This window comes from Monodelphis domestica, chromosome 7 (genome assembly GCF_027887165.1).
Source record: "Monodelphis domestica isolate mMonDom1 chromosome 7, mMonDom1.pri, whole genome shotgun sequence".
Taxonomy (NCBI): domain Eukaryota; kingdom Metazoa; phylum Chordata; class Mammalia; order Didelphimorphia; family Didelphidae; genus Monodelphis; species Monodelphis domestica.
The window spans coordinates 80,584,990-80,606,996 of NC_077233.1; the positions used below are offsets into that span (position 1 = coordinate 80,584,990).

At 34.2% G+C, this 22,007-nt stretch overlaps 1 protein-coding gene across 1 annotated transcript in view; it reads left to right on the forward strand.

Moving 5' to 3' along the window:
• PKD1L1 (polycystin 1 like 1, transient receptor potential channel interacting) overlaps positions 1–22,007 on the forward strand; it is a 165,844-nt gene that overhangs the window by 54,412 nt on the left and 89,425 nt on the right. Inside the window, exons 17-21 of the mRNA XM_056806269.1 lie at positions 1,173–1,293; positions 5,019–5,145; positions 8,167–8,362; positions 15,437–15,493; positions 17,688–17,985. Coding sequence (XP_056662247.1) covers positions 1,173–1,293; positions 5,019–5,145; positions 8,167–8,362; positions 15,437–15,493; positions 17,688–17,985 — 799 coding nt within the window. The remainder of the gene's footprint in view (positions 1–1,172; positions 1,294–5,018; positions 5,146–8,166; positions 8,363–15,436; positions 15,494–17,687; positions 17,986–22,007) is intronic.

Here is a 22,007-nt window from a genome sequence, read left to right on the forward strand (position 1 = left end):
TACATATTTTATTTTTTGCATTTAGAAAAATGATTCTGAGGAAGGCCTCACACACTTCTCTACATTACTAAAGGGATCCATGATACAAAAAAGATTATGGACCCCTTATCTAATTGCTAATGTTCCTTCTAACTCAACCGTTTTATAATGCAATCACTAAATACAATGGGATTCTAGTGCTTTTTAAAAAAAATACATTTTCACTAATAATTCTCATTTCTCTAGTACTTTCTTTCTTTGTAGAGTACTTTACTTACAATAACACTGTGAAGCAGGTAGTACAGAGATCATTAGCCTCACTATAAAGGTGAGGAAAGTAAGAAGGTAAGATCTTGGTCATAATCACAAAGTTTCTATTAGCTTGTCCTTACCACCTCATGCCTAGATTATTGTCATAATCTGCTGGTTGATCTCCTCCTTCAAATTTCTCTCCACTCTATAATCAAGTTGCTCTTCCTAACCTGCAGATTTGACCATGGCATTCCCTTATTCAATAAACCTCACCTATCCCTTATAGAATTAAATATAAATATCTTCTGTTTGATTTGCAAACATCTTTATAAAATGACCCTTGCTTACCTTTCCAATCTTATACTTTCCCCTCTTTATATTTTCCCCTTCTTATACTTTCCATTTTATGCAAACCAGTGATACTAAATACCTTGAACTACTCCATCTCCCAAGTCCACATTTTTACCAACTGTCCCCCATATGCCTTCCCCCCCCGTATCTCTGCTTCCTGGATTCCCTGGTTCTTCCATAACCTACCTAAAAGCTCACCTTTTACAAGGAGTCTCTCCTTATCCCCCTTAATGCTTCTGCCTTCCCTTTGTGGATTATCTCCAATTTATCCTATAAATATATAGTTTATACACAGCTATTTGCACATTATCTCCCCGTCAGACTGTGAACTCCTTGAAAATATGGGCTACTTTTATCCTTGTATTCCCAGTGCTTAGCGCAATGCCCAGCAAACAGTAGCTGATTAATAAATGCTTACTGATTAACTTATAAGTGTTGGATTTCAGATTCCCATTTTAGTGTTCCATTTTCTACATTATGCCTATTTTCTTTTATGTGAAAACTTACTTTATTGAAATATAGAGATTTGGCTTTTGCAAATTCTTAGTTTTCTGATGGTTTTATTTTGTTTCTTATGGACTTGAATATAGGATTATCTCTATGAATTCAGCTACCAAATAGGAAAATCCTCCAAAATACCTTTATATAGAGGAAGAGATATACAATATTACTTTACTTTGCCAGCTGGTGAGCTTGTTGACAAATACAAAGGTAAGTCTCATTATTTTTATTTGGTTTGTTAGCTATGATTATGTCTTAGTTCCATAACCTTTTTCACATAGCTTTTAAAGAGATTTAAAATCTACGTGTCAGAAAGAATCTTTTGACTAGTGAAGTTAAATAGGTCGATTTATTGAGTGGGAGGATAGTTTTCATGATAAGTATAGTGCTTTAGGGATTTGGGTGGATTATTTATTTTTTTTGGCATAAACGAAAATTTGGGATATTTGAAAAAAGCACCATTTTGTTCTTAAGTCATGAATAGTAGGAAAGAAAAACAATAAAATGGCACTTTTACAAAAAGTGAAATAAAATGAGGGCAGATATTTTAATTATTAGTGAAATAAACTAATGAATGAAAAATTAGTGAAATAATAATGAAATTATGAAATTAATGAGATATGAAACAAAGCACTTATTTGGTGCTTACTATGTGCTAGGCACGGTACCAAATGCTAGATAAATGAAATAAGGTAAATATGAGGCATTTTTCATACATGACCTGAGGCACATATGTTCCTCTCATCAAAAAAAGAGAAATGGGGATAAATTCAGTGCTGGAAAAGGCTTTGGAAAAATGATGATGAAGGAAAATGTGTTTCAAATCCCTATGTCTACTGCTTTCACTTAGTCCTAAACATTTTTTCCATCTGTTCTCTGTCCCTACAATTCAACTGAAAATACTCTCAAAGTTCTCCAATCACTGCCATATCTCCACATCCAATAATAGTCCTCAGTTCTTGCTTACATTGTCCTTTCCACAAAATTCTACACTATTGATCACCTCTTTCTGAATAATGTCTAGTTTTTTGGCTTCCATGACATTCTCCTGGTTCCCTCATCCATCTGACTGCACCCTCCTTTATCATCTGTCTTCTTTTCTATATGTACTCTCACCCTTAGCAACCTTATTCACCTTTATGGATTCCATTTACTCCCTCCTTTTTTTAAACTTGAATTTGCTTTTTTCTTTTCCTCTGATGGTTCCTCTTTATAAGAAAGCCAATTATCTACTTCTCAAATATGTATGTTGAAATCCTACCCATTCTTTGAGTGCTCAGCTCAGTTTACCTGCTTGCAGCAGGTGTGGAGCTTAGTGGATAGTGTTGGTCTTGGAAGAAGGAAAATCTGAATTTGTCTCTTGCCTTAATGTGTGACCCTAGGCAAGTGACCTAACAACAACAGCTATAGTAATGATAATAAGTAAAAACATTTATATATTGTATTTTTTATTATATATTTATCATCTATTTGTTTTATACATTTAAGGCATATTATTTATTTATTATATAGTTTAAACATTTGCAAATCTTTCTGACTAAAGTCTAAGGCTCTAGCATTTTGTCACCTAGTTGTCTCTCCAAACCTCAGTTTTCTTATTTGTAAAAATAAATTCATAATAGCATCTGAGTCACAGGATTGTTATGCTCACCAAATGAGATAATAAGAAACCATTTTGCAAAGCTTAAATGCTAGTTGTCATTATTGTTTCTATTTCTTTCCCCCCCCGCCAAAGAAAAAATGGTTCTTCCCTGCTAGAATTCACATAGCTCTTAGTCTGAAGATCTCTTACATAGTTACCACCTTTTATTTTAGTTTGAAATGGGTTCTTTGTTTATATGTTGTAACCATCTGCTGAAGCGCAAACTCCATAAGTGCAAGAACAATATCTTATTTCATCTCTATATGTCTTTTAATAATGTTCTACATAGAATTTTAGTAAAGATTTGTTTGTTGATTGATTGATGGATTGAATCATTAGTTAAATGTCATGTGCTTATTTAATTTAGATAAATTTGAGGCCCCAAAGTCAGTCCCATTCTGTTTCAGTTCCTGGGCCTTGACCATCCCTCAGAAGTTTGATTGTTCAGAAGATATAGGAAACCAGTAGTTATGAGAAATCAGATTTTGTGCCTGGGGTAGATAGGATAGATCCCTTTAGTATACAGTTTCTAGAATTGTTTTAAACTTCTCTGAATATTACTTCAACTCTTAAAACCGACTCCAATATAGCTCTTTTCTTTCCCAGATAAAGAGACAGAGACAGGGAGGGAGAGAGAGTTGTTTCTCCTTTCCTCTTTGTCTCTGTCCTAAAGAGTGCATACTTATTCTAGAGTGCTCTGGACTGGAATAGATTACTTCCCACCCACCCTCTCAGGATACTGTTAGTTATGTGGCAGGACTAGAAATAGGTCAGAGCTCAATTTGACCTCAAAGGAGAGACTTATGGACTTAAGGCTCTTGTAGCAGGGGGCTTAATCAGCATGCTGTCGCTCCAGTTCATGACTGCTACCAAGGGAGAGCCCCAAATATGAATTACAGAATGAATTATTTTACTTAAAAATTTAGGTTCCAACATTATTGATGTGTGTGAATATTTGAAATCTTTGAATTAGAAATGGGAGAATTTTTATCGTATTTTGGGTGTAAGATATATAGTTCCGTTTCTTCCCTAAAGCCTTTCCCAACAATTCAAACCTGCAGTGATTCTCCTCTTCTGAACTTCTCTAACACTTACTGTTGGCACCACTTAATTGAGATTAATTAAATATTGCCTTGCCTCAGTGTAGCATAGTGAAAAGAAGCTGGACTAGGAGTCAAAAGACCTGTGTGAATTCTGCCACTTGCTGAGTTATCGTTGGGCAAATCATTTACCTAGTTGAACCCCTAATTTCCTTATGTGTAAAAAGCAAACAATACTTGTGCCATTTACCTTTTAGGATGGTTGTGAAGAAAGTGTTGTAGAAACTATAGAATATTATAGAATTGGGAGTTATCATAGATTTAGATCTGGAAGGGACCTTAAAGGCCAATTAGTTCAATAATGTCATTTTATAGATGAGGAAACTAAAGCCTTGAGAGGTAAAAACAACTTGCCTGTGATTACTCAAGTGGGTGGCAGGGCCAGGATTAAAATTTAAGGCCTCTGATTCTGAATCAAGGACTCTATTTCCTATATCATTTGTTTTTGGGGGGTGATGAGAAAGAGGGGAGAGAGACAGACAGACAGACAGACAGAGACAGAGGGAGAGACAGAGAGAGAAAGAGAGAGACAGAGAGAGAGAGAGGGAGGGAGGGAGAGAGGGAGAGACAGATAGGCAGAATGAGACGAGGGAAAGAGAGACAGAGACAGACTTGGAGGTGCATGTAAGGTAGCAGAATTGTTGTGTCATCTTTTTTTGTTGTTAAATTTTGTATCTCTACCTTCTTCTTAGAATTGATACTAAGTACTGATTCTAAGGCCAAAGGGCAGTAAGAGCTAGACAATGGAGGTTAAGTGACTTGCCTGGGATCACACAGCTAGGACGTGTCTGAGATCAGATTTGAACTTAGGACCTCCCAGTTCCAGGTCTAGCTCTTCAATCACTGAGCCACCTAGTTGCCCCTTGTCCCATCTTCTTTCTGTCTCCCTCAGTGTCTCACCAAGTACTTTTCCATATAGCTACTCAATACTCAATAAATAGGTTGTTGATTTGTATATAAATAAAGTAAAAGAAATCTGTATTTTGTATTTCTGACTTGGGAGGTAAGATAGTTTGCCATTTCATTTCACACTGAGCTTTTCAAGGATAAAACTTGTCTTCACCTGCCATTAATTGACTATTAATATGTGAAATGTCGAGACAGTAAGCCTTCATTGAATCCTGGGATAAAAGGAGGCTTTTGATGCATTCCATATGTATGTGTTCATATTTCTCTTTTGTTTTCTGTTGTAGTAACAGTCTATACTGAGATCACAAACAGATATGGCTCTAAATCTCATCCCTGTGCTGTGAATGTGACAGTATTGCCAAGTTTCCATAGGAGCATATCATCTTTGAATTACAGGCCAGAAGAGGATCTGTAAGTAGCATTTACAAAGAAGGCCTCAAGAAAACATTTATGCTTTTGAAAGGTTATTCTTGGATCAGGCTGGCAATGGGGAAGAGGTCTAACTGGACAAGGGTTTTGGACAAAGTCGTAGGGTGTCAGAGTCTCAGAGTTGAGAGGATTAGGATGACTTAAACTGCTATTGGAATAGGAGTTCCTGCTAGTAATTTCATATCTTATAATACAGTTTCACATAATCACAGAATTTCAGAGTTGGAAGGAACCTCAGAAAGCCACCTAGTTCTGCTAATAATAGAGAAAGGATTCCTCCTACAATATCCCTGCAAGTCATAATTCAGTGTTTGTTTAAAGACCCCAAGAGAGGGGGAAACCATTACCCCTCCATGGGAGCCCATTTCACTTTGGTGGCGTTCTTTTGTTTTTTTTAAACCCTTACTTTCTGTCTTAGAATCAATAATGTGTATTGGTTTTAAGACAGAAGAGTGATAGGGCTAGTCAATGGGAGTTGTGACTTGCCAAGGGTCACACAGCTAAGTGTCTAAGATCAAATTTAAATCCAGAACTTCCTTTCTCTAGTCCTGGTTCTAAATCCACTGAGCTATCTATCTGCCCCACTTTGGAATAGTTTTAATTCAGGGGAATTTTATATTAGATATAAATTTTATATTAGATTTATTATGTTAGATCTAAATTTACCTCTTTGCAGCTTACACCTATTGTACATTGTTCTGCCCTTCTTGGCCAAACAGAATTATTTGAAACCGTCTTGTGACAATCCTTCAAAATACTTGAAGATAGCTGTTATATCCCCACTAAACCTTATCTTCAGGATTAAAATTCTCCAGTCCCTCTAACAGATTCTTATATGACTTGAATTCAGGACCTTTCACTATCATAATTATCTGTCTCTGGACATTCTCAAGCTTTCAATGCCTTTCCTAAAATGTGGCACCAACGAATGAGCAGAGTATTCCAGATAAACTCTTTCCAGGGCACAGTACAATAGGACTATCCCTTATATATTTTTGCATGTGCTTTCTTAATAAAGGCTATGATTTAATTATCTTTGTTTCTAAGCTGCAATCTTTTCATATCCACTGTTTTCTTTACTACTGCCTTCAACTATACTTAGGTCTTCTCCATCCTTGAAGGGTCTTTAATACACCCTATTATTCTATTAAATTATCATCCTAAAAATTTTCTCCTTTTCTTAGACAGACTCCTAGGAAAAAGTTCTCTCTACTCCTCAACTCTAATTCCATTTCTTTCACTTCTCAAGTTTTTGCAGTCTGGCTTCTGAATTCATCATACAACTGAAATAACACTCTCCAAAATTGCCAGCAATCTCTTAATTGTCTTGTTAAATGTCTTTTTTCTTAATTCGTATCATTCTTAGACTTGGCATTTAACCTTTTTTACTATTCTCTTCTTATGAATATTTTTCCCCTCTTAGTTTTTATAACATTATTTCTCTTGGTTCTCTTTCTCGTAGAGGGAAAATTCTATCCCTTCTTTGACTTTATTCTACTCAATCATCTCTTTTGCTGGTTCATTTTCTATACAATGACCCATGATTTCATGGAATCTTTTCACTTTGTACTTCATCACTTATGTTCTCATCAGCTCCCAAGGTTTAATTATCACCTGTATGCAAATGATCCCCAGCTCTACACATCCACTCTTGTCTCTCACCTGAGCTGTCTTAGAATTGAAACTAAGACAGAAGATAAGGATTAAAAAAAAAGAAAATCTACCCATTTTTCTAATTCTTTATTTCATCAATGGCAAAAACACCCTTCCAATCTCATTTTTAACCATGATATTTTTCTTCACTCATCATTCTATTTCACCCAACAATACAAACTAAATCTTAATGTTTCGACTTCCACATGTTTTCTCATGATAGAGCAGAGACTTATAGTTGGAAGTGTCCTTAGATGTCACTGCATCCATCCAATCAGTTTATCTTGCATAGGAGAAGAATCACCAACCTGGATCAGACCCTCATCGCTTTTGCCTGGATTTTTGAAATAGGTTTCTTACTTGATAATTTTGCTTCAAGTTTTTCCCCACTCTAGTCCATTCTCCACATAACTACTGAAGATATTTTGCTATGTCTTCTAGATTCTACTTCTACTTTTTTTGGTTTTAGGAGAGTCTCTGTATTTCCCTTCCCATTTTATAGTTTTTTCCTATCTCTGCTATTGTTTCCCCCATGCAACATAACTATTCTTATTTTTATTATTAGTCTTTGACAAAATAGTATCAAAGTGATAAACTATAGATGACACAGTTTATAGTTCATGAAATGTTTCTTTGAAGTAACCCTCTAAGGTAAGTAACATAAAATATTCATATTTTATAGATGTGGAAATGGAGGCTTGCAAGGCATTAAATGGTTTGCCCATGGCCACAGAATTAGTGATAAGAGAACTAAGACTTAGATCGAGGTTTTTTATAGTATGTTTCAAAGTATGTTTATAGAGCATCATTACTGCCTGGCTTAGGTTTTCTTACCTTAGTTTTCTATATAACTTATTTTCACATATAATAATGATAATAACATTAATAACAGCTTTATTCAATACTTTAAGATTTGAAAAGCACTTTACAAATTTGATATCATTTCATCCTTATAATAATCCTAGGAGAAAGGTGCGATTATTATTTACATTTCATAGATGAAGATATTGAAACATAGTGAGACTGTGACTTGCTCAGGGTAAAATGGCTAGTAATTTGTATGAACTGGCTGAAGTCAGGTCTTCCTGATTCCATGTCCAGCACTTTATGAACTGTGCCATCTAGGGGCGGACACACACATGCTCACATGTGTGTGTGTGTGAATGTGTATGCACACAGAGACATGTATATAAATTTATATACTTATGTACAGATGTGTGTATACATTTGTACTTATGTGTGTTAATATACCTAGGATAAGGGTTTTAAGCAGATATGTTGTTATTATTATTGATATATAGGTTAAACTATACTACACTAACCGTCACAAAACCTTTATTTTTTTCACAGGTATAATTCAGGACTAAAAAACCTAACCACTCTTCTACTTATGGGGAACTTTGGAGAAATTAGAAATTATATCACAATGCTAACCAGTATCCTGAATGATTTCTATACAGAAGACCAAAGTTCTACATTAAGCCTACAGTCACAAATGAGGAATTTATTGATTTCTTCAGTATGTACTTTATCTTTTCAGGATCAGGTATATACATATTTTCTTTTCCCCTTTTATTTTAAGTTTTATATTTTATAGTGAATTTAAAGACCAAAAAAAAAGCATTTCCATACATATAGAAGAACACAAAAGTGGAATCTTTATGAAACTATGAGTCTCCATTTTATACTGCTTATATTAAAAAAATTTTTTTTTAATTTTATTTAATTGGTCACTTTAGAACATTGTTTCTTGGTTACAAGAATCATATTCTTTCCCTCCCCTCCCCCACCCCTTCCTGTAACTGTCTTGAAATTCCACTGGGTTTTACATGTGTCTTTGGTAGAAAACTTTTTTCATGTTGTTGATGTTTAAACTAGGACGATCATTTGGAGTCTACATTCCCAATCATATCCCCATCAACCCATGTAATCAAGCAGTTGTTTTTCTTTTGTGTTTTTGCTCCCACAGTTTTTCCTTTGAATGTGGATAGTGTTCTTTCTTGTCAATCCTTCTGAGTTGTTCAGGATCACTTCATTGCCATGCATGGAGAAGTCCATTACATTCAATTGTACCACAGTGTATTGGTCTTTGTGTACAATGTTCTGTGAGATTTAAAATGGTTGAGGTCTTAAACTGTAGTGAGTTAAAATGGTGGAAGATATAAATTGTGATAGATATAAGAGAGGGTGGGTAAATTTGACCACAGAAATATGTTTCACTACAGTGTCTAGGTTTTTAAATCAAATATAAGGTGGTCACCAGGGAAATATTCCCAATTATTCAAATACCCAAGTCAATTGGGTATTATAGAGATTTTAATTAACAATACAATGAGTAATCAAAGAAAGAGAGAGAGAGTAAGAAAAGAATAAGTATGAAGGGCCTCAAGCCAATATGGCCTAGACCTGAGCCTTAAGAGAGAAATCAGTCAGTTTTTTAACACTCACCACAAGGTCTGACTAAACAAGGATTCTAGTAACACCAGGCCAGTTCCATCTCAGCTGGCTTCACCAGAGAGCCTTCCAGCCAGAGACTGTTCCAAAGGGCCTCTTTCCAGAGCCTCCAGAGGGACAGAGTCCCCTTAGAGGAGCTCCAGGGAGACCTCCTTAGAGATTGTCCTCCAAGAGTTTCCCTTCTCCAGAGCCTCTCTCAAGAGATTCTTCCCAAGTGGTCCTCATCAGAGATCCTCCAAAAGGAATTCTCCAAAAGGAATATATCTCCTCAAGAGATTCTGCTTTTTCTTATATCGGGGTTTTTCTCCCATGTCACCTCCCCTAAGTCCCTACATCTACCAATCACTGTAGATGCTTTCCAAAGGACTGCCCATCTAAATTCCTGCTAAGTCGACCAATCTCCTCAGTATGTCTGAATCAGTGAAAACACAGCTGAATCAACTAATCTCATTAAGACAAAACTTGCCCGACCCTTTTAGGTACCTAGCATCTCATTGTATCAATTCTAAAAACAGGCCTGGCTCAAAGAACTCCTTGCCCCACTATAAGCATGGATCCAAGTACTTTCTTTGTTTAGCAAGGAGTTTTTTCCCCTAAAGCAGTCTTAAGTATGGTTGGAGTAGAGGTCCTCCCATTTCTGATCCTGGCAAGTTCTCACATCAAAATGGGGAATGTTTCTCAGTAGGGAATTTGTTCCAATTAAGAATTCCCTGATGGGGAAATTTTTAACATTCACAAGTCTGAGAGATTTCAAGATTTACAGTTCTCCTGGTTCTGCTCCTTTCCCTCTACATCAGTTCCTGGAGGTCGTTCCAGTTCACATGGAATTCCCCCAGTTCATTATTCCTTTGAGCACAATAGTATACCATCACCAATAGATACCACAATTTGTTCAGCCATTCCCCAATTGAAGGGCATCTCCTCTTTTTCCAATTTTTTGCCACCACAAAAAGCACAGCTATGAATATTCTTGTACAAGTCTTTTTCCTTATTATCTTTTTGGGGTATATACCCAGCTACACTGCTTATTTTTTGAAAAAAATTATAAGTAAATTAGAGGATGTTATTTTCAAAACTGTCTTGCTTAGTTGTACTTCCTTCTGAATTTCCTTCTGTTCTCTTCCATTGTATTTTTAATGGATCTTTTTGGGGGATTATGATATTGCTAATCCTCCAACCTTACTCTTATTAATCTAGTGAAAGAAGAAGCAAATCCTTGTAATAAACTAGCAGAATGAAGCAAAATGAGTCCATCCAGTGACTACATCAAAAAATTCGTCTCTGTAGCCTGTGCCAACCACCTCTATTGAGACATGGGTAATATGCTTCATCCATGCCTCCTGAGAGATGGTTGGTCATTGCTTTGATCAGAGTTCTAAAATTTTTTAGTTGTTTTTCTTTGTAATGTTGTTAACTTAGTACAAATTGTTCTAATTCTTTCTCATTTCACTTTGTATCAGCTAATAGAGTTCTTTTAAGTTTCCTCCGAAATTGTCTGTTTTGTCATTTCCAGTAGTGCAATGATATTTTGTTACATAAATGTATCATAATTTATTCCACCATTCCAAAGCTGTCTAAGAACAAATCTAAGCAACACTCTTAGATCCCAGTTTTTGTTTTTCTTTATTGCCTTTCTACTGACCTTAATGCCCACTTCAGGATCAGGTTTGTTTTGCTTGTGACTGTTCTCTCTCCTTCATTATTCTTTTTAATTTCACTTCTCCCTATTCCCTTGTTTTCTAGGTTCTCCAAGATCTTTGAGGTTTAGAGAACTGGAACCTCAGGAAATGTTTCTGGCATCTCAGACAGGTTTAGGGACCTTAGAGCTTCTGGGTTTGGTTTATTTAGGTCAGAGTGCTGAGACCCCATAACTAGTCTGTTGTTTGGCTACTGCTATTTCCTGGGATTTCCAAGATCTCTGCCCTGGGGCTCTCTGGCCACCCTATGGTTTTGTCAGGGGAACCTCTCATCTACTGTTGAATCTTGCAGTCTACACAAGCCCCTGGTCTCTAGGGTTCTGTCTTTGCTTGGAGGAGAAGAAGGCAAACCTTTCCTTTTCTATTGCTTTTTGTGCTTTTTTACCCTATTGATTTTTGTGCAGATCTGGAGTAGAAGCTGTAACCCCCTTTTTGAGTATGTCTGTAAGTCTGTCTGTGACCCTCCTGATCTCAACCTCATTCCCCTAATCCTTTTCTCTGACCCACAAATAACTTGATAAGCTAGTCTCTAACAAAAAGCAGTTATTTATTTTAGTTTTTCATTGGGATTGCTTGATCATGATTCAATCTGGAGAGAATTTTAGGTTTTGTTGGAGTAGGTGGGAAGAGAGGGAATATAAATAACCTTTTTCCCAATCATCTTGGCAGGATCAGGTATAAATTATAGCAGAATGAGTCTATATAATACATATGTATGTACTATATGTATACATGGTTATGTTTGTATATATGTCTATAGAAGTTTGTGGTTAGCTCACCTGCTTGATTGAGCTCCTTAGCATTGGGCTCCAAATCAGTGATTTCCAAAGTAGGGGCTGAGACTTTACTCCAAGAGATATGTGATCAGCCATTCAATGGGCAGGAGGTGGATCTAACCCTCCCTGTGAAAGTCAATAGTGGATTTATCTCTAACGAAATAATAACACTCCAAAAACACATAATCTCCCTGGGAGCCAGGCACCCCGATCATTCCTGCAGAAAAAGTCTACCCTCCTTTTCCTCCACACATCATTTTCACACCTGGCCTCCCTAAATATCCCTCAGAGTACAGGATCTATATTGGGGTTATGGTAGGTGAAGTCTGTCTGCCCCCTTCTCTCCACTCACCACTCCATTTTCTCTTTTGGAATGGGAAATAAGTAGTGTTGGATGAACAGCCCTGATGGGTTGAACTCTCCATCAGAGATTTCATTGAATTATCTTTCTGCTCAAACCCACCATGCTTTCAGCTTCCTTACTACCACTGAGCTCTCCAGCCTTCCAATAATTCATGTTTGCTACTGAAATGCCACCCTCAACTTCTCACTGTCTCTTACCCTCCTTATCTAATCTGTTGCCGACTCTTGTTATTTTTACCTCAATATTTCTTTCATCTGTCCCCTTTTTGTTCACACAGCCACTACTGTAGTTCAGTCCCTCCTTACCTATTGCTAGAACTATTGCAACATCCTCCTATCCTTACTGCCTCAGATGTCCCTCCATTCTAATTTATCTTTGAAGGAGTTATCCAAATGATCTTCCCAAAGAGCAGTGCCAACTGTGTCATTCACTTACTTAATGAACTACAATGACTCTACTAATTCATTTTTCTCATCCTTTTATTTTTGTGTAAATTATATAATGACCTAATTATTTAGAATAATTATTAGAATAATAGTACATATATATGGATTTATATGTATATAAATCATTCACAAAGAACTAAATATATACCCATTGAGAATATATTATCAAAATCCATCAAATAAAGTGGGCAGCAGGGTGGCTCAATGGATTGAGAAACAGGCTAGAGATGGGAGATCCTAGGTTCAAATCTGGCCTTAGAAACTTCCTAGCTGTGTGACCCTGGGCAAGTCACTTAACCCCCATTGCCTAGCCCTTACCTCTCTTTTGCCTTGGAACCAATACACAGTATTGATTATAGGACATAAGGTAATGGTTTAAAGGGGATCACTGCTTTAAAGGCATGGCTGGTGCCACCTTTGGACTAGACTAATCAGTTATCTGACAATGAAATGCTTTTAGTCTTAGGAAAAAAAAGAGTTTTGAGAGTAGTTGGATCTTTGAATCAGGAATATTTGGGTTCTGAACCTGCCTCTGACACTTTCTAGATGTGTATCACAATATCTTAGGTTTAGAGTTGGAAGAGTTTCCTTAGAAGATCTTGGAAGAGTTTCCTTAGAAGATCTTAGAAAGAAGACAATTCCCTTCTTTTACAAATGAGGAAATTGAAATTTTGAGAGATGAAGATATTTTTCCTTATGTCAATATACTTAGTAACATCAGGAATGGGATTGGAACTCATTTTTTTTCTAACTATTATCTACCACTCTTGTGGGCAAGTCACAGTCTCTGAACCTATGTGTATCTGTAGAATCATGATCCATATAGTATATATCTCATAGGATCATTGTTAGATTCAAATAGTTGTAGGACACTTTGTAAACTTTAAGAAATTTTCCTTATCATATTATTGTTATTGGAAAAAAATCTATGCCTATTTTTAGCAATCCTAGAGAAGATGTTCTAATTTGAAATGGCAGACTAGTTTTATTTTCTCATAGAATAAAGCCTTGCCTTCCTAAGTGGCAGATGCTTAATTGTTTCCCATGAAACATAAGAAAGGGTTGTTGAAGTTATTGAATTATGTATGATATGCATGTTAATTGAAAAAACTTTCTAAAACCTAAAGAAATTAAGCAGAGAAGAGTAATCAAGTGCCTGCAATTTTGTTCAACATGAGAACCATATTCAAAGTCATTATTTCATCCTTCATGCCCAATTTTTTCAGAATTTTTTAATTTTGGAAGACTCCTTTAGCAGGATTTTCACAGCTAAGTTGAATAGCAGAAAGTGTGCTGTACTTGCAGCCAGGAAAACCCGAGTTCAAATACTGCCTTGGACACTGACCAACTCTATGACCCATAATAAGACATTTAATCTCTCTCCACCTCAATTTCCTCATCTGTAAAACTGGGATAATAATAGAACCCACTTCATAGGATTGTTGTGAGGTTCCAATGAGATTTTATATGGAAAGCACTTTGCAAATCAAAAATCAATATATTCATGCAAGATATTACTAATTCACAGGTTTCAGAGTGATATAATGAATAGAGAGCTATTCTGAGAACCAAGAGTATTTGGCTTAATGTCCTAACTCTTATATATATGGGCTAAATGACATTGGACAAGTCACTTAGCCTCTTGCTTCTATATGCAACTTTCTAGAACTGTTAAGTTACAGAGAATAAATGGACCTGCATTGTTGGAGGGAGTCTCCTCACCTGAGTATTCCTTTTGCCAATAAAATCAGAAGTCTACGCTTTCTTTCAGGAGACTTCTGTATAGACATAGGGTCACTTAACTATTTGAGAAATTATTCCAGAGCTGGACACCACCCTATTGTTCTGTCCTCTGAATCTGAAAAGAGTTAATCGTTCTGTCCTGCCAAGGATACTGCCCTTGTTGTTGTTGTTATTGCTTGTTTCTTGTTGTTTGTCTTTATTGACGATGCACCCCCTCTCCAGGCATTAGGATTGACACTGTTACTTTAAGAATTGAGTGCCTATGACCTATTTAAATCATCTGCCTTTTCTACAGCCTTCAAACAGGCTCAGTTTTCCATGTAGGCACTAGTCATTTATCGTCTTCTTCCCCTGGTAACTGACTGGTGAGCTTCCTAATCTGGTCAGTATTTCTCATTGAGTCCTTGGGCCCTTAGAGAGGAATGCTACTCTCTACGCTTTCCTTAATGTCTCCTGTCAATTTGCTGTGAAAAAGCTTATAGAGACATACAAAAAGTATTTCTTCTCCTTTTTTACATATTTTATAAGATCGTTTATTATTCAAAGTTCTCATGGCTCTTATTGTGACATGGTTCCTTGGAATGTTAAATGAAAGCCACATTGCATTTTGGAAGTTTCTTCAATGGTATTCAGTCATATTTAACAATGAAAAATTTTAATATAGAATTAAATGGTATTATGGAATTCTGCAATCTACCAATGCTATCTAGGACCTCATTCGACAAAATACAGCTAATAGACTTTGCAAGATCTTGCCAACTCTTGATATATGAGACTGAATATTCATTCAATGAACATTTATGAAACATTTACTAATGTCTACCCTCAAGAAGCTCTTAGTCTATTTATGTAATTGACAAAGATGTAGAAAACCAAACCCAAAATTACACACACACACACACACACACACACACACACACAGAACCCAAACATATATCTCAGGTGTCCAGGAGACGAAGTATAATGTTAGTGTGGTCTCAAATAAAATGATCTCCAAGGAATGATTCTATTTAACCTGAAACTATCATTTTCATATAAAAATAGCTATTTCCCCCTGGTATCTTGCATAAAATTAGATAAGATACATTTCAATGGCTTATTCCAATTTTCCTTCATTTTGGATTGATTTTCTTGCTTCAGGAAGAAATGGCTGATTCTATTCTAATGCTGAATGAACTAATAAGTATCTCCAAACAGGTAAGTCCCCAAATCATTCATTTCAAAGGACAATTTCCTTCTTGCTTGCTTAATTATCATGTCTCCTGTTCATAAGGAATTAACCAGTCTAAGTAAATTATGCTATGTAAATTAGAGTAGAACAATTATCTATTTTTTTTGTAGTTCCCTTAATAATTCTTAGCTCCATTCCAACTTTAAAATCATGTAGTTTATAGAACCTAGAACCTACATAGAAGTATAGAACCTACATAGAAGTATCTCATGATACTGCAAATTCTGCAATAACTGGTGAGGAGTCTTTTTCAGTAGGCAATATATTAAAAACCTTGGTAAGAAATGGATTTAAAATATGTGAATGAGATGAGACACAAAGAACTCTACTTGGCAGAATTCAGTATAGTCAAAAGAACATTGGATCTGGGGTCAAAGAAAATGAATTTGAAACCTGACTTCCATTGTTTATTACCTGCATGACCATTGGTAAGTGGTTTAACCTCTTTAGGCCTGGCTTTTTTCATCTATAAAAATTGAGTGAGTTGGCCTTTGGAGTTCTAAACTTTTGTAGTATCATGGACCCCTTTGCAGTCTGTTGAGACTTTATTGATCCATTTCAAAATAATGTTTTTAATGTATAAAATATATAGGAGTTCAAAGGAAATAGAGTGTATTGAAATAGCTATCAAATTGTTTCTAATTTTTAAAAGAAGATCATTGAAGTTCAGATTAAGAATCCCTAAACTATATGACCTTTTAGGTCTCTTCTAGTTGATAATGCTGTGATCTTACACAGTATCTCTAAGAATCATTTTGGTATAAGTATTACTCCTTAGTTTTTATCAACAGAAAGAACAATTGCCTTTTTATCTTTAGGGCACTACTATCCACAAAGAGATTCTAATAGTTACCTAGAGAGATAGGCATAGCTCTTGTTTTAAATGAATTTCTTTCATATCAAAACTGGATTTGAAATTAGCTTTCTAATTCTTGAAATATGACTTTGAGATTATTTTTAAATATAATTTACATAATAGCAAAAATTTTTATAATAAAGTTTGCAAAGAGCTTTATGTATATTTATTTTTTGCCTTTTGGATTCTTGCTTAACATTCATTTGATAACAATTTTGTTAACCTTTTCCCAGAATTCAGCTGATTAGCAGTTAAACCAGTAGAGCTGGGAGTTGTGACAACTTGGAGAATTAATGATCTGAAAGTCTAATGGGGAAAATACAGAAATGTTTAAAAATAGATATAGAAGTATATTGTGTAGCATATCACAGGAGGAATAATGATCATAATAATCATCCCATAACATAAAAAACTGAAAACATTTTATTGTGTAGTTTCTTTAAAAAGGGAGCAGACACAAAAGGAAAGGAAGCAGTGCATTTTAGAAAAATTACATTTTAAAATGGATAAAATTCAGATAAAAATTTTGCTGTTTAAATGAGGGTAAACTTTGGTTATTTAAAAAATGCCATTATGTGGACAAAGTCCTCCAAAGCCTTGAGAAATAAATGTAAGATTAAAAGTCCCTTAAGATCAATAATCAAATCCCATTTTTATTTCTCTTATAGTGCTAACACCATACTTTTAATGTAATAGTATTTACCAATATTTGTCAAATGATTGAATGGATATGGTCACTCTCTCTTAGATGGACATTTTTCCTGACATGATGAGGAGAATAAACTTTCTTTGAATTGAAGATATTTGAAAGTCTTTTCTTATATAAACTTTTCAGATATAGTTCATGGTAGCATTACCTTTTCCCAATGGCATGAGATTTTCTGATGAGGATGAAGTAATAGTTTAATCTTAGAGACCATTCTAAGGGTCCATTTATATTGAACAAGAATAATCATTGAAAGCTAGAACCTCAATCACTATCCTTTTATTAGTTATAGAAAAAAGAAAACTAATGATGTATTTAGGATAGAAAAGCATTTTAGAATTTAGAGATTATTTAGTCAAATCCTTTCCTGTTACAGATAAGGAAATCAAGGTCCAAAGAAGTTATGTGTCCAAGGTCACATAGCTACTAAATAAATGTCAGTGTCAAGGATAAACAGCTGATTTGCTGGTAGCTAGTCCTATGCTCATTTAATTTCACTAATGTATATTTTCTAATAAGGATGTGGGAGTCAATAAAATTATTATTCAGAGGATGTGATGAAATATGTTACTCAGTTTTTTTTTTTCATTTCATGAAGGTAACATTTAGTAGTACAGTTCTGATCATCAAATATGTCAGAAAATTAATTGATCACAGCAACTTATCTGGGCAATTTGTGATGAATAAGGAGTTGATGTCCAACGTGATCTTTCTAGTATCAAGGGCACTGGAGGTGAAAGAAAAGGAAAAATCCAGGAATGCAAAGTATTTCAGAGAAGGAATTAGAAACATTGTATTCTTGCTATTGGTAAGTCATTTTTCTTCTCACAGAAAAATTGCATTTATTTTATATTCTAAAATGTTTATTTCTTTTCCAGTGGCCATTAGGACTGATCTCTGATGTGTTTTCCTTCATTAATGTGGGTAACAGTTCAGTGCACAAAAAACACACCATAAATTTATAGTAGTTCTCAATAGAGTAAACTTTTCTCAATAATGATTTGCATTTGTTTCTTCATGTTTGTCCATCTGTGTGTATATAGTTAACTATAAATTACTTATAATTATAATGTTTTAGAGTGGTTAGGGAACTGACCATTTAGTTTGATCTCAATTTATCAAATAAGAAACTGAGTTTTTAAGAGATGAAATCATTTCCCTAAGATTCTGTCTTTGGAGTGGTAGAGTTGGCATTTGAACCCTGGTCTCCTGCATCCCAGAGCAGGACCCTTTCCCCAGGGCCATTCTTTCTCAGCTTTAAATTCTTTATTATTATTAATTAATTAGTTTATTGGTTACATTAAAATTCTCAGGTATCCCCCTCTCTAAAGAAGGTATCATTTGACAGAAAGAAAGTGCATATAGAACTGTGTCTTGCATGTTTTCAGTTTTTTTCTCTGAAGGTGGACATTTCACATATTATTCTTCAAACATTATTTCTTTTGCTCTATATCATGTTCACTTGATTCTATTCATTTTATTTTTTCATAATTTTAGGTAGGTCTTTCCCTGCTTTTAAAAAATTAATATGCTCATCATTTCTTATGTCACAGTAGTAGTCTATCACAATCATATGTCACAACTTGTTTAATTATTTTCCAGTTGATGAGCTTCCCCTCAATTTCTAGTTCTTTGCCACCAGAAAGAGAGATGCTATGAATATTTTAGAACACATAGATTTATTTCCTTTTTCCCTGTTCACCTTAGTAAACTGACCCAATAGAATTATTGTCAGGTCTAAGGATACGCACAGTTTTATAACTTTGAGCATAATTCCCAATTTCCCTCCAGAATTAGTTGGATCATTCAAGCTCCATCAACAATTGTATTAGTGCCCCTATTTTTCCACACTCCCTCTAGTATTTGTCATTTTGCCTTTTTATCACTTTAGTCAATCTGAAAGATATGAGATTATATTTCAGAGTTTATTTAATTTGCATTTCTCTTTTAAGTAATGACTTGGTACATTTTTTTCTTCATCCAAAAACTGAGTGTTCATATCTTTTGACCATTTATTATATTCTTATAAATTTGACAAAGTTCTTTTTATATTTTAGATGTTTTTGAGAAACTGTCTATAAAATCCTGCTCACTCCCATTTTTAGCTTTCCTTTTGATCTTGACTGCATTAGTTTTATTTGTACAAACCCATTTTAATTTGATATATTAAAATTGTTTATTTTATATCTCACAATGCTTTCTATCTCTTGTTTATTCACACATTCCTCTCCTTTCCCTAAATCTGATAGGTAATATGTTCCCCATTCTTCTAATTTCCTTATGATGTTTCTCTTTATGTGTAGGTCATATATCCATTTTAATCTTATCTTGGTAAGTGGTATACGATATTGGTCTGTAGTTAGTTTCTGCTAGACTACTTTCCAGTTTTCCCCCAAATTTTTTAACCAAATAGAAAATTCTTATCTCAAAAGCTTGGATCTTAACTTTTTGGTCAAATACAAGGTTAATATAATCTTTTTCTACTGTTTGTTTTATGTTTGTTCTTTTTCACTGACCTACCTTTCTATTTCCAAGGCAACACAAGAGAGTTTTGATAATTTCTGCCTTCTAAGACAATTTAAAATCTGGTACTGCTAGACTTCCTTCCTATACTTTTTTTCCATTAATTCTTTTTATATTCATGACCTTTTGTTTTTTCAAATGATATTACTTTTTCCAGATAAAAATGATTTTTGGGAAATTTAATTGGAATGGTTTTGAATAAGTAGATTAGGTAGGATTATCATTTTAATTATATTGGCTCTCCCTACCAATGAATAATTAGTATTTCTTCAATTATTTAAATATAACTTTATTTGTGTAAAAGAGTGTTCTACAATTATTTTTAATGTAGTTCCTGGGTTTGTTTTGGCAAGTATGCTCCCAGGCATTTTATTTTAATGATTTTTAAAAATGTAATATGCCTTTCTATTTCTTCTTGCAGACCTTTCCCAGTGATATATAGAAATGTTGATGATTTATGGGGATTAATTTTATATCCCGCTACTTTGTAAAATTATTGTTTCAACTAACTTTTTAGTCAGGATATGACATTATATTGTCTGCAAAAAATATACTACCTCTTTGCCCAGTCCAATTCCTTCAATTTTTTTTCTTTTATTCTTGCTATTACTAGTATTTCTAATACAATATTCCATAATATTGATGATAATGGACATCCTTATTTCACATCTATTCTTATTGGGAAGGCTTCTAACTTATTCCCCATTACAGATATTACTTGCTGATAGTTTTAAGTAGATGCTTTTTGTCATTTAAAGAAAAAATTCCATTTATGCCAATGCTTTCCAGTATTTTTAATAGAAATGAATATTCTATTTTGTCAAAAGCTTTTTCTGCATCTACTGATAAAATTATATGATTTTTATTGCTTTTGTTATTGATGTAATCAATTATGTTGATAATTTTCCTTATGTTAAACCAGCCTGCATTCCTGGTATAAATCCTTTTGGGTCACAATATATAATCTTTATGATATTTTGTTGTAGTCTCCTATTTAGCATTTTATTTAGGATTTTTGCTTCCATATTCATTATTGAAATTGGTCTATAATCTTCTTTTTCTGTTTTTGCTCTTCCTTTTTTAGGTATCAGCAAAAGGAGTTTGTTGTAAGAGTTCTTTATTATTTTAAATAATTTAATATTGAAATAAGTTGATCTTTAAATATTTGATAGAATTCTCTAGAATTCACATTTAGTCTTGATACTTTTTTCTTAGAAAGTTCATTTTTGGCCTTTTAAACAATTTATTTTTTCTAAAATAGGTTTAGGGGACAGCTAGGTGGCTTGATGAATAGAGAACCAAGGCTGGAGAAGGAAGGTTCTGGGTTCAAATTTGACCTCAGATACTTCCTAGCTATGTGACCCTGGCCAAGTCACTTAATCCCAATCACCTAGCCCTTTCTGCTCTTCAATCTTAGAACCAATACAAAATATTGATTCCAATGTGGAATGTTAAAAAAAAGGTTTAAAAAATAGGTTTACTTAGATATTCTATTCCCTTCTCTGATAATTTAGGCAATTTATATTTTTGTAAATATTCTTCCATTTCATTTACATTGTTAAATTTGTTAGCATATAATGAGTAAAATAACTCCTAATTGCTTTGATTTCAACTTCATTAGTGGTATACTTATACTTTTCATTTTTTAATGCTAGTGATATATTTTCTTTTTTAAAAAATTACATTAACCAATAGCTTATTTATTTCATTAATTTTTTTTCCATAAAAGCAACTCTTAGGGGCAGGTGGGTGACTTAGTAGATTGAGAGCCAGGCCTAATGACGGGAGGTCCTAGGTTCAGATCTAGCCTCAGACACTTCCTAGCTATGTGACCCTGAGCAAGTCACTTAAGTTCCATTGCTTAGCCCTTACCACTTTTCTATATAGGAGCCATTATACAGTATTGAGTCTAAGACAGAAGATAAAGGTTCTTACTAAATAAATAAATAAAAGCCACTCCTAGTTTTGTTATTAGTTCAATGCTTTCTTCTATTCAATTTTATTAATCTTACTTTTAATTTTTAGGATTTCAACTTTGGTGTTCGGTTGAAGATTTTAAATTTGTTCTTTTTCTAGTTTTTAGAATTGCATTCCCAATTTATTAATTTGTTCTTTCTCTATTTATTGATATAAGCATTTAGTGATATACATTTTCCTTTAATTACTGCTTTTGCTATATTGCATAGGTTTTGGTATGTTGTCTCATTGTCATCATTCTCTTTTTAATGAAATTAATTATTGTTTCTGTGACTTGGTTTTTACCATTCATTTTTTAAGATTAAGTTGATTCATTGCCAGCTAATTTTTATTGTTTCCATGGTCCTCTGTTAAATCTAATTTTATTGCATTATGGTATGAAAATGACACATTTAGTATTTCTGCATTTAACTGTAAA